The sequence below is a fragment of the Panthera uncia genome, assembly GCF_023721935.1.
Source record: "Panthera uncia isolate 11264 chromosome C1 unlocalized genomic scaffold, Puncia_PCG_1.0 HiC_scaffold_3, whole genome shotgun sequence".
NCBI lineage: Eukaryota > Metazoa > Chordata > Mammalia > Carnivora > Felidae > Panthera > Panthera uncia.
Genome location: NW_026057584.1, coordinates 14,396,426 through 14,409,261, shown reverse-complemented (window position 1 = coordinate 14,409,261; position 12,836 = coordinate 14,396,426). Strand labels below are relative to the sequence as shown.

The 12,836-nt window shown below is 46.8% G+C and overlaps 1 protein-coding gene across 2 annotated transcripts in view; it reads right to left on the bottom strand.

Annotated features, from left to right (window-relative positions):
* The window catches only part of SERPINE2 (serpin family E member 2), a 62,092-nt gene that overhangs the window by 4,439 nt on the left and 44,817 nt on the right, over positions 1-12,836 (bottom strand). For both annotated transcript variants that reach the window (XM_049615842.1, XM_049615841.1), the window contains exons 4-7: positions 12,193-12,390; positions 4,090-4,288; positions 2,350-2,450; positions 376-462 (exon numbers count right to left, since the gene is read on the bottom strand). In XM_049615842.1, the coding sequence (XP_049471799.1) occupies positions 376-462; positions 2,350-2,450; positions 4,090-4,288; positions 12,193-12,390 (585 nt within the window). The remainder of the gene's footprint in view (positions 1-375; positions 463-2,349; positions 2,451-4,089; positions 4,289-12,192; positions 12,391-12,836) is intronic.

Sequence of the window (12,836 nt, the reverse complement as noted above, 5' to 3'; positions counted from 1 at the left end):
CACAGCCGCGCCCATGGGCTTGTATCCTCTGTCCTGCCTTCACACCACAATGGCAACGTTGAGAAGTTGTGGCGGAGACAGGACCGCCCGCGAGGCAGAAAACACACACTACCTAGCTCTTTACCGAAAAAGCTTGTGGACTCTTGTCCCGGAGGAATTGCTTGCACCGAAGGGCTTTCCTTTACGAAACAGACTCTGAGCTTTGAGGGTGCAGGTCCTTAACCTGTCTAAATTCACCACTGTCACCTGGGGGGCAACCCACGGTGCCCGGATGAAAATGGGGTTTGCTCCGTATCTGCTCCGTTGATGGGCGGACCGCAGCACGCTCCCTCCCCCTGCACCCCAGCCGGTCCTGGCTCACGACCCAGTCCTTACTTGTTGCTGCCGAAGCTTTCGTTCCGTCTTCACTGACTTCAATTTTTGCTTTTTGCAAGATTTGAGAGACGTGAAGGTTTTCTGACCCTGTTTCCGGAAAATGAAACAAAAACAGCATTTATTTGATATGCGGGCCATCGGTTTGGCTGCGGAAGCGACTTCAAATCCATGGCAACTTCCAGTTCTTAAAAGGTGTCAGGAGAAGTGACCTCTTCCGGTCTGGTGACTGGAGGTTGTGGGATGACTATCGACCTGCAGTGAGTTTCAATCTCTGCCAAGCGAACTGTGGTTTCGCTTCGGAGGAGGGACTCCCCTTCCCTGGATGTGTTAGTGCCTCTGTCAATTCAACTCTGATCGCTAAGGATTGTGTAAAACATAAATAAATAAAAAGAGCAGAGCTTTAAAAAAGGAAGTCCAGTTTTCCAGAAGAAACGAGGCAACAATATTATTTTTCAGTACAGAACGTCAGATCCAGGGAAGATTGCAGAGGGGATTTACAGATGGGGAAACTGAGGCCCAGAGTGTTAAGAATTCTGTCCTCAAGTCTTACGGCTGGTTACTGGCAGAGTAAGTGCTCGCTCTTCACCACAAAAGCCACTCATCTCATGGCCATATCAGTGAGAAGAGTGTGGAGTGTAAGAAGGGTTTGGAACCCGACTCAGAACTGCAACTGTGCCTCTAGAACCTTCTAGTGAATTAACTTTCCTTCTCAGCAGATTCTTATCGCTCCAGCGATACCCACTGGCCGTAGCATTCGAGGAGAACACGAACGGAAGTTAATGCTAGCCTTGGTGGGACATGGGTCTGGATGCAAAGGGAAAAAGTGCTTTCTGTGTCCCCTGGTTTTCACCTGCACGGATGCTGGGCTCTAATATGGCCGATGGGGAATGAGAGGGGGACATCTGCAGGGCGCATGTCACCTGCGAGTTAAACATCACACCTCAGGGGAAGTTCAGGCACCTGGTCCTCCTTCGAGCACCCGCGAACTCCCATGGCCACTACGTGGTATGTAGACCACAGAAGAGAACCCCGAAGGGGAAAACAATGAAACAAGGCTAACTTCATTGGGCTGAGGAATCCTGTTAAAATGATTCTGATTCAGGAGCTCTGGGTGAGACCCAAGATTGTGCCCTTGAAACGAGCTCCCAGGTGATGCTCATGCTGCTGGACTGGGGGCCAGAGTCCGGATGCCTGAGGACAAAAGAGCGTCAAAATATCCCTGTGGCTGCAAGTTCGCCAGGGACACAGTGTGGATGGAGCCCTAGGACGGGTACACAGGTGCTCGCCTGCAGGCCATCAAGATTGGTAATGAGCTTGTCGAGGGGGAAAACAGGAAAGGAGTACAAATAATGTTTGAGCCGTGACTTTTCTCTGGAAGGAGGCTGCTGTGCTCCAAATTAAAAAGACCAAGAACCGACTATTGAATATCACTCTGGGAAAAGGTGCATATATTGATTGGCAAACGAGGTGATACGACACCAGCTGTGTCCTAGATGCTCTGGCAAAGAAAGCTTCTCATCAGACCCTTTGAATTTACATGATCTCGGATTAATGGGCATTAACACACCTGGATATGGTGCATGCCTGTTATTGTTTGATGGAAGCAAGTATCTGAGAGTTCAAAAACCTTGATTTTTGCAAACACCGGGGAATCGTTTGCATTTGGAAGAGAAAGACTACTATCTAACTAAGTGCTAAATTTTTAAGTAATGAAGACAATACATGAAGTGCTTGTTTAACGGTGTCAACTCACTCGGGCTTCACCTGAAATGTGCACGTGAAACGTGGGGACAGGTGATTTATGCTGATCTAAGTGACGGAGGATGAGCAGCATCATTTGGTGACAAATCAGACTAACTCTGGGAGGGTTTCAGGGCAACACACTCCTAATTTTGACCTTTTCTTTCTGAACGAATCAGAGACCCAGTTTGTAACAGTCTTCAAGTTTCAGAATGGGGTTTAAATCGAACATACTTGTTATTTTCGAAAAATTTGCTTTTGATGGATCAAACATCTCGGTGATGCCGAGCACTTTCAGCGGCTCCTTCAGATCTGTTTGTGCTACCGCCGTGAACCTAGCAGGAAAGGAGAAAATAGGGGGAAATCTTTATACCGTAAATGACGTAAGAGGGTAGAACCCGTGCCGGTGGGGAGACGTTGACAAAGCGATTCCTTTGTAAGTATGCTCTGAACACCAGTCTAAACTGTGTCTGAAGTTGTACTTCCAAGATTTAAGTTAGAGGACAAGTCATCTCTCGAGCACTTTGCTAGCAAAATGAGGACACAGTGACAGAAAAGGGGGTGGTCACCCCCTCGTGTGCGACGGGCTTCCCCATTCCGGGACCTAGGCAGATCTGCTGAAGCACCCTCCCTTATGCTGATGGGGTGGGTATCTGGAATACCCCCCCAAATATCTCCACTTTTCCCCCATTGCCAACCGAAGAGCCATCATCATGGCTGCTGTAAGAACCACCGTCCTTAGCGGGATTGGTCAAAAGAGAGGAGACACATTCCTGCTCACTCTAGTTGAGATTATGAAAGCATCTTACCGTTAAGACTGGAACAAACATTAGGAATAGGTGAGAACGTATGCTACGGGTGTTGGGGCGTAACCTTGGGTTTCTTGGATACTTGCGATCTATCTGGCCTTCCAGCCGTACACATGTAAATGTCAGTTAGTACACCTATCGTCAGAGGATGTTTTACCAGGTTTTATCCCATCTGGGGGAAGAGCAAAGGGTAGGTGGGCAGATGGACTCTAATGATAATTTACCATTATCGTTGTGCTTTACCTATTACGTCATTCTGTAATGTACACTTACCATCTTATTCATTTACATCAAGCACTGCCGACATGAAGGCTCATTTCACACACGTACACACACACACACACAGACACACACACACGCACACACTCCTGGGAGGATGGCTAATACTTACTATGAATGGGCTTCTCTGATTACTTAACTCAGTGACTAGAGAAGTAAAAGCTTTTAGAACTGGAAGGTAGCTTCACCACCCCGAGACGTGGGTGCTTAAAAGCCCTGGACACTGGTGGCACAATCACAGTCAGGGGACGTTCGCTGCCTCTTTCATGGGTCTGGGTAAAGCATTCTCGGAGCGACAGAAATTCAGGATTTGGGCAGAATTTAGGATGACTCTTCCCTTGGTTTCAAGTCATAACAGTTCAAATTCCACCAATATTACACTTTCAGGGTATAGTAATAAAAAAAACCTACCATAGATGTTAATATAAGAATTCTGCCTGAATGGTTTCAAAATATTCCCTTACCACCTAGCTTTCGGACCTTGGCCTTCAGAAGCTTCCAGCTAAAACTTAAGAAGACTAACATGAAACTCCTCATCAAAACGCTACAAACCTTTACCGTGCCGTTATACACGTATTTTTCGGTCTTGGGGACAAAACTAAATATGTTAAAAGCTCTCAAAATGGCATAAGGAGCTTGAGGTCAGAGGTCAGGCTGCCTTCTTTTCTTCCCCACTGTCATTATCCTGCCGTATGAGAGGCACAGGGATTGGAAAAAAAAAAAAAAAAGAAGAAGAAAGAAAAGCAAAAAGCTTCTCCAAAAGCAGACCCTTGTACTCTCTCCAGGCAATTTCTGCAAAATAAATCAGGCCTCACGACGCGCCATGTCTTAGCCCCACGTTGTCTGGCACCTGACGGAACCGCCACCAGGGACTGAGCGCTCTTACTTGGGCAAGATGACCTGCACCCTCTTGGGCACCATCGTGCTCATCCAGCTGTCTATGGTCTTGGTGCTGATGTGAGGGATGATGGCCGTCAGCGGGGTGGAGCTCTCTGTGGGCAGCGCGATCAGCATGCTGATGCTTTCCCCGTGGTAGGGCAGTTCGATGAAGTTGTACCATAAATCGTTGGGGGTGCTTGTAGACCCTAAAGAAATCAGAGGCAGGTTCAGTGCATCCCCTGATGACTTCTGAGAGGGGCAGGAGCGAGTGCTGATCACGTGGGTGGCCTCAGGGGGCAGAGAGCGGTTCAGTTTGGAAACTTCTCTTTTCCAAATATAGTTTCCTTAGAAAGACAAAGATAAGGACCGTTATTTCTTCTTTCTCCTGGTAAATAATTCTCTTTCTTCAGTTGAGATCTGTCTTAACAGAATGCCTTGGGGCGTCACCAAAAATTCTGTTGAGTGGGATTTAACTGGATCATGAGGCGCTTAGAATACAGTACTTTGCAAGAAGCTGACCCCTATCATGTGAGTAAGAGAATGAATTTGGGCTGCCTGAGAACGGTTCTTTTGGCTGAGCCTACGTGAGCATGTGAAGAGGAAGGAGAAAGGGATGAACGGCTCCATTGTGTAGGAGCCACACCAACCACCCCAACCCAACCCAACCCACGCCAACCCCCAACCACCCCAACACATTTACAATCTACAGCGTGCCCCGAGGTAGGGCACGCAGTCCCGTTTTACACCCAGGGACTGCGCTTACAGAAATTAACTTGCCAAGGGACATGTGGGCTAAGTAAGCAGTGGAGCCCCAGGACTCAGGCTCAGTATGTCTCATGCCAACAATGACCTTTGTAGTTCACTAACGCGACTCCCTATTCACAATTCACCCATTCTGGTCATTGTCCTTACGGCTTTTCGGTACCTTATGGTATTTGTACTCACAAATAAAAGCCCGAGAGCGATTTAGACCAGCGCTTCTCAAAATGTTGGTCTACAGAGCACCCATCCTGCGGGACGCTCAGTAGACAGATTCCATACACCACTGAATCGATTCTTCCTACGGATTCATAATAGACGCCAGTACCGTAAAGGGTCCGAGCCATTCTGAAGGAAAGAAAGCTGTTTGGCTTTCCGCAGGTTTCCCAAGCGAATTTGATCCTAGAACCCTCTCATCTCATGTGAAATATTCAAAATATTCAGCAACTGATCAGCACAACTGTGTGCGGACCGGCTGGAGCTGATGAAAGCACATTCACAGGGCACCCAGGAGGGGTCAGTCGGTTCAGCATCTGATTTCAGCTCAGGTCATGATCTCGTGGTGTGTGAGTTCAAGCCCTGTATCGGGCTCTGTGCTGTCAGCTGAGAGCCTGCTTGGGATTCTCTCTCTCTCTCTCTCTCTCTCTCTCTGCCCTGTCCTGCTTGCATGCTGTCAAAATAAATAAACTTGAAAAAAAAAAAAAAGCTTTTAAAAAAGAAAGCGCACCCATGAAGGGTGCCAGCTGGAAGCCCAGCTCAGGGGGTACACGGTCCAGAGAGGCCCCGGCCTCCCCGGGAAAGAATATTCCACACAGCATGCCATAGGATCCCAGGAAAACTTCCCATTAGGCATGTGATGCCAGTTATAAAAATTAACTAGGTGAACGGAAAGCCAGCATTTCTAGATTTCTGGCAGATTTCAGACATGTTTTACTAAACACTTCAGCCTTTTTAAGAACGCGGTGACCTTGGTGAGGCACTTAACCTCTGTGTGCCTCTCGGTATGGAGAACGGAGATACCACGGATATTAAAAGTGTGTACCTCACAGGGTCGCCGTGACGGTTAAATGAGGAAAAATATGTAAGGTGCTTGACAGGACGTGGTCTGTGGTGGGTGCCCACTGAACGCTGGCTCTCTCTACCTCCTCCCCCTTCTCTAAATGACCTAGAAGGACAACGTGTTTAAGAAAAAGAGAGGAAGCGAGCTTCTCTCATGATTTTCACTTGTCTTCTCTTTGGGAACGACCTCCGCCAGTCACTGCATGTGAGACAGGGATCTTGGATAAGCCAGTTCTCCACGGGTGGAGGTCGGGGGGCGGGGGGGCAAGAGACACAGCCAACTTTCTTTGTCTTCGTTACATAACGAACACTTCTAGCCATAAAATACGATAAAGAATAGCAAAGTTCTTAGAATACGTGACATGACAGGATGACATTTGAGTTTCTCCCTCTGGAAGAAAGCTGGGGGCAACTCGTGGAGCGCTCGGTACACCCGGTCCCCGTCCCGCTCCATTTGCCCGAGGGCCGTTCGGCAACCTTGTGCGGCCTGGCCGGCTGGGACAGGCGGGGACTGTCACTCAAGCCCGGTTCTGTCTGGGGAATGCCTGAGAATCAAAGAGGGGATTTTTTTCACTTTCCTTTTACCTTGTGTAATAAGATGGTCTGGGCAGAAACCAGAAAATCAATGGGAGAGTCAGGACAAACATCACTTCCTAATGAGCCTTTTAATCTTCAAAGACAAGAGGAGGCCCCTGCCTGGCAAAGCTGTTTGAGAAATTCTACGACTTGGGAAGTGGTTAGGAAATGGTTGCTCCAGGGCATGAAATAAGGACCTGGAGGCAGCCGTTAACCACTTCTAGACATGTTTACCGTCCTGATGGGAGGCAGCGGGGTCATGAATAATGAAAAGTGATGAGCCTGGGTGTTTTTGAGCCGGGAGACAGCTGCCACCTTCAGCAGTGAATCCGGTCGCCACCGAACACGTCATTAACTGATCAGTAATACGAATAACCACTAACCACTTTGTACCCAGTGGCGCACATCTGCCTGATGACTCATTTCTCCCTGGCCCCACTTCTGCTTCTGATCGCAGGCGCCGATGGCACAGCGTTGGCTCGGATGCCCCTGGCCATACCTCTTCCGTTCTTCTTTGCTCCGTGGCTTGAGGAGACAGGGGACAAAAATAACATCTTGCCTTCCACCTGATCAGTAAAAGACAGCTTTCTCAGCATGGGCCCACAGAGGACAAGGGCTGAGGTTAAGCGCACGAGACCTGGAGTTCTAGGACCTGGGTTCAGATCCTGACTCGGAGACACTAGCTCTGGGACTCGGGCAAGTGGCTTAACTCCAAGTCTTAGTGTCTTTATCTGTAAAATGGGATAACAGTGCCTGGCTTGCAGAGTTGCTGGGAAAATTAGACGAGACAATACACACAGCACAGTGCTCAGCACAGAGGCTTGCACGTCGTAAAAACTTGCATCTGCTGATGGAAGCAGCTTCGCAAAGTACTTCTCGACCGTTCGGTCACCGTTCAGTCGAAACACAGCACTGGTCCACCAAGAGACATCATACCTGCTGCAGAGGACACAGCTCCAGGGCAGAGTGAATCAAGCAAGGAAGGGGTATTTGGGAGCCTTGCGTCACAGCAGGGAGCCTGTCATTGTCCCAGATACCTTTCCATTAAAATGTCTCGCCCAGGCTCTCCGTTCCTTAACATCTGGGAAGTCGACTGAGCGTTCTTTAATGGGGATGATACCGGAGTACATAAAAATGTGAATGGAGCAGTTTCATTCCTTCTAAACAGGAGGAAATAGATGAAAAGGGAAGACAAGTCTTTTCTCTTGGATGAATAGGGATCAACAAATCCTTTAATGAGAGCTAACAGGCAAAGGACCAAGTATTAGAAACATGGAGAAGATTTAGAACATCCTGTCAGTGGTACTTTAGGGATGATCTAGATTTTCTGGAAAGGTCCCTAAAGTACTCTGATCCCTTCTTTAAATCCTACAAAAGGAGGAAGTAACTAGGCTCACTAAAACGTTAAGAACTCTTCTCGGCCTCTAAATTCAGAGGGAATATTTTAAATATTGAATATCAGGAAAACTTTATACATGAAAACCCATCCAGTTATCTTCTACTACAAGTAGCTTTATGGATTCCTGAGCTCTTGAGGAACCGTTTTAGCTACACTTCAGTCGAAACTGAAATGTACATTTGGAAACAACAAAAACACACCCACTGCACATAGTGGTCCATATTCTAGCTGAAATGCAAAGGGGGTTTGGGAAGAGCTGATGGGGAAGAAGGTGTGGTTTAAGCAAGTTAGGTGAGTACAGGTGCCATTTGTTGGGCTAAAGAAGACGGCAGGAGAACCAGATGGGTGAGGGCAATAATATAATTCATCTATGGAACTAAAACTTAATAGACAACCACGTAGAGAGGTAATGTGGGTAGGTAGGTATGAGTAGAAGCTGGAAATATACTGTGTATATATATATATATATATGTATATATATATATATATATATATATATGTGTATATATATATCTCCCCACACATATATACATATATATTTGGAAGTTTTTGTGGTCTTTTTTTTTTTCCAAAATAAAGTCTTTAATGTCTAAATTCATAATCGTAAAATCAAAAATTTGTAAGAACTTTTGACTCAGCAATTCCTATCCGAGGAAATTACCTTCACAAATTCTGACTCAGTTCTAAAGATTTAAGTACAAGAATGCTCACTGAGGTGTTTATTACAGGAAAAAAAAGTAAATGGCGACCCATAGGATATTATAATGAATTGACGCCATGGAATATTCTGCAGCTGATAAAAGGATCAAGTAAATCCACATGAATTCACATAGTTTTCCATGATTTACTGTCTAATGTATGAAGCATATTACAGTGTAATCCTCCATATGCAAAAAAGTTTCATAGACATATTTTGTATATGCATAGAAAAGGTCTCAAATAATACACCTACCACTTAATAGGGTTTTTTATGCTGGGAAATGGGATTATAGGAGAACATTTACTTTCTGCCTCATTATGTTTTATTTGTAGATTTTGCAATGAGCACGAAATATACTTCCTTTAAAAAAAGACTGCGAGGCCTTTTTTTGACTTTTAAATTAGAAGAATTTCTATCTCAAAGTGCTTACACTTTATGGGACATAGAAGGGTTTCCCCCTCCTAGTTTCCACCCCGTCTCCGTAATGTTACTAAATGAATCTTCTCAGAGATCTTGATGGCATCTTGTCGGGGGCAGGTCAGGAAGACAGAGGGTTGGAATGGCAACGCTTCCACAAGGTGACCGAGGCGGCTTGGTGAGGCCCAGCACACGTGTGACAGGTGGCTGCAGAGGTCGCGTGAGTGGGCAGGAAGGCCTCTGAGCTCACTGGTGGCCTGTCTCAGCCTCAACCGCCACGTGTGAGCGCTGGCCAGTCGTGCTGGCCAGATTGACGACAGGCAGAAAGTGGGTGACCAACTAAGCGGTCTGCGGTCGTGAAAACAAACACCAGCTGTGCTTTAATCAGATGCCACAAGACACAAGACAAATCTGCCCTGTCGTACTGCAAAAAGCCACCGTGCTGGCCAAGGAGGGAAACCAGGGCAACACAGGGCCATCCTTGTGCCGTGGCAGGGCCCAGGACAGGAGCCAGGTTCCAATCCCAGGTTCCTCCACAGCAGCCCCATCTTTGGCACAGGGGGCGGGGCAAGACGGATGGCAGCCGTTTTCCAGGGTTTGGTGTGAGGGAACGAGAACCGTGGAGAGAAGGCTGACTTCCACCTTCTGTCCTGAATTCAGGGCAGGTCAGTAAGGGTCCGACAGGAAGGAGGCAGGACACCAGGCTGGGTCACAGGAGCACTTCTAAAGCATGGGCAGAGTGCAGCGAAACGGCTAGGCACAGTCCCTTGTGCTACAAACAGTGGGGCACCATCACCAGCCGTAGGCTGGCAGGGGCGAGGGAAGCATGGTGACCCAGGGAGAAAGCCCCCCTGAGCACACCTGCTGACATGAGCCGAGACCTCTCTTGAAGGGATGCAGGAGCCCCGGGGACCGCAGGGAGGGCCGGGAAGTCAAGGCCCCAAGTTGCCTCACCTGCGAGCTCCTCCCACAGCCAACTGGATGGAAGGCACGGGAGCCCACACATGCAGCCTCCTGGGGGGGGGGGGTGCTCGGGAAGGTGGAGGGAAGACAGCCAGCTCACCTTGGTTCGACAGCGTTCCAGTCTTTGACAGGAAAAGTACATTTACGCACTGCTTTCTGTAATGTGCACACGTGTGCTCTTAGACAAATCGGTTCTTAATGGAAAAGCTACTCGCATATGCAACTCCCTCTCTAGGAACCTACTATATACTCAAGAAAACACGTTACACTCCCGCAAACACAAACACAGTAGTGTTTCATAGGAATGTCTATAGGATCCTTGCGTTTTAACCTTTAACTACTGACATTTATTTTCCAGCAACAGAGATATACAGTAATTGAGGCCCTTCACTTTTTTTTTTTTATTTTGAGAGAGAGCAAGCGGGGTAGGGGCAGAGAGAGAGAGAGAGAGAGAGAGAGAGAGAGAGAGAATCCTAAGCAGACTCCACACCGTCAACGCAGAGCCCAATGTGGGGCTCGATCTCACAAATCGCAAGATCATGAACTAAGCAGAAACCAAGAGTCAGACGTTTAACTGACTGAGCCACCCAGGCCCCCCCTCTTTTTTTTTTTTTTATTAGAACAGAGAATGTGTATAAAGATTGACCTAAAAGAAAATGGCTTTGCTTCAGAGAAGAGTTGGTAGCTATGTTAGTGTTCAGATGAAGTCTTCCTGGCAACACAAGCCGGGAGCAGGGAGGGCTGGGGGGCCGACAGGAAGGAGGGAATGACTTTTGGGAAAAAAGAGCCTTTTATTATTCTCAGTTGCTGAGCATGTTATCTTTCTGCAGGGCTTTCAAATACATATTATCTTAAAAAAAAAAAAAACACATTTGAGTGAATGCCAAAATTTTACCTAGAAGCTGAATGATAAGAAGGAAAGTGACTTTATTTATTGCCTTCTTCACCTAAGTCATTCCTTAATTTAGAGAATTACGCAGCTGGCACAATACTGAGCGGTGCCTGAAGCGAGCGTATGCAAAGGCGATACCTGGGGCCCGCATGTTCAGGTACGGATCGGAGGCATAAAGGCTAAGTTGCAGAGAAAAAAGATGAATTTAAATTGGCTCACAAACACTTCAGGCTTAGAAACCAGGCTTAGAAAACAATCACCAGGCTTCATTTATCAGTGCTGCGGCAATGACAGCAGGGCTCGGTCATTGTTGTCCTGACTGTAAAATTGATACAGGCTTGGGCGCCTGGGTGGCTCAGTCGGTGGAGCCTCTGACTTCGGCTCAGGTCGGGATCTCGCCGCTTGCGGGTTCGAGCCCCGCACCGGGCTCTGTGCTGACAGCTCGGAGCCTGGAGCCTGCTTCGGATTCTGTGTCTCCCTCTCTCTCTCTCCCCCTCCCCCACTCACGTGCGCGCGCTCTCTCTCTCTCTCTCTCTCCAAAATAAACAAATATTAAAAAAAAAATTAAAACTGATACAGGCTTGTTTTAAAAAGTTTCAAATTCAAATAAAGAAAAATAATCACTTGAACTACTACCACTGTTGACATTTTATTGAACATCCTGCAAGACATGTCTCTACAGATGGATGGGTCTATAGAAAGCATTTTACGTAAATGTGATGAATCAACATCTGTTGTACTAGAACTTGTTTTCTGAAATCAGCAACATATTGTATCAACTTTCCACTTCTGTAAAGCTCTTTATCATGTACGTTCCACTATATGTACATATCTGGCTTTTATTTATTTGTTGAGGTGAGATTATCTTCAGAGTAGAAGTTCCTCAATGCAACATGGTCTTCTAGGAAGTCCCCCGCCCCACATCTCTTTCCGCCCACAGTGACCAGGGCACCCATGTGTCGTTCCCCCCCGCCCCCCCCCCCCGGAGAGCCACCACTGGGCTTTGTCAATCTTTGCAATTTTTGCTAATCGGGTAAGTGGAAAAGAAATCTAATTTTTACTTGTATTTCTAATTTGGTAACGTAAGATGGTGATGACTTCGTAACGTTTTCATGCGCTTTATGCCTCTTCCCATCTCGTATTTTGTGACCTGTCCTCTGAACGTTCAACCTAAGAGCCTGTATATTATATATTCATACACAACCCTTGTAAATAATACAAAACCTTACCAGGAACTTTAAAAACATCCTGCCCTCCTCTCTCCCACCCTTTAGAAAAATAAAAGTCAGATTTGCTCTCGGACTAAGTGAAAGCACTCTCAGGGCCCTGCCAAGCATACACTTACCGCATCGGAACACGGAGAGCTGGGCCAGCATGGGCACTTGGTAGGACTTCCCATCAGCTGTCACAAACGTGCGTTTCTTTGTGTTCTCAGGTTGGAACCTCGATTTCCACAAACCCTTAAAATACACGGCATTGACCAGGACCAGTCTGGTGAGTGCACCATCGATGAGATTTGGGGAGAGCAGATTGTCGATCATACCTGAGAAGTCACGGAACAAGCAAGGGAAAAATTCAGGATTGGCAGTCTATTTGAGGGCAAAAGGCAGTGTGGGATCACAGACAGTGAAAAATCAAAGGAATTTTTAAAAGACTTTAAAAAGGAACTATTTACAACACCCTTTTTGTACCTTCTCATGTTCTTCTCGCTAAAAATGAAAGCCGAACAGTTAAGGCTAAAATCAGAGAATCCATAAAGACTTTCAATATCCTTTATTTGGAGGTTACCAGACTTTTCCTTAAGAAATTCTTTTATAACGAATTCCCCATGAGCCACACGGTTTAGAAAATTTTACTCGCCTAAATGATTAATTAACGATGAATTTCTCTATGTTTGCTAATAACTGGCATGAATGACTGCCAAGGAGGGTTTTCGATGGGCACAAGATAGGCACAAGATATGCAGTTGTTGTCTGAACCACTGGGTAG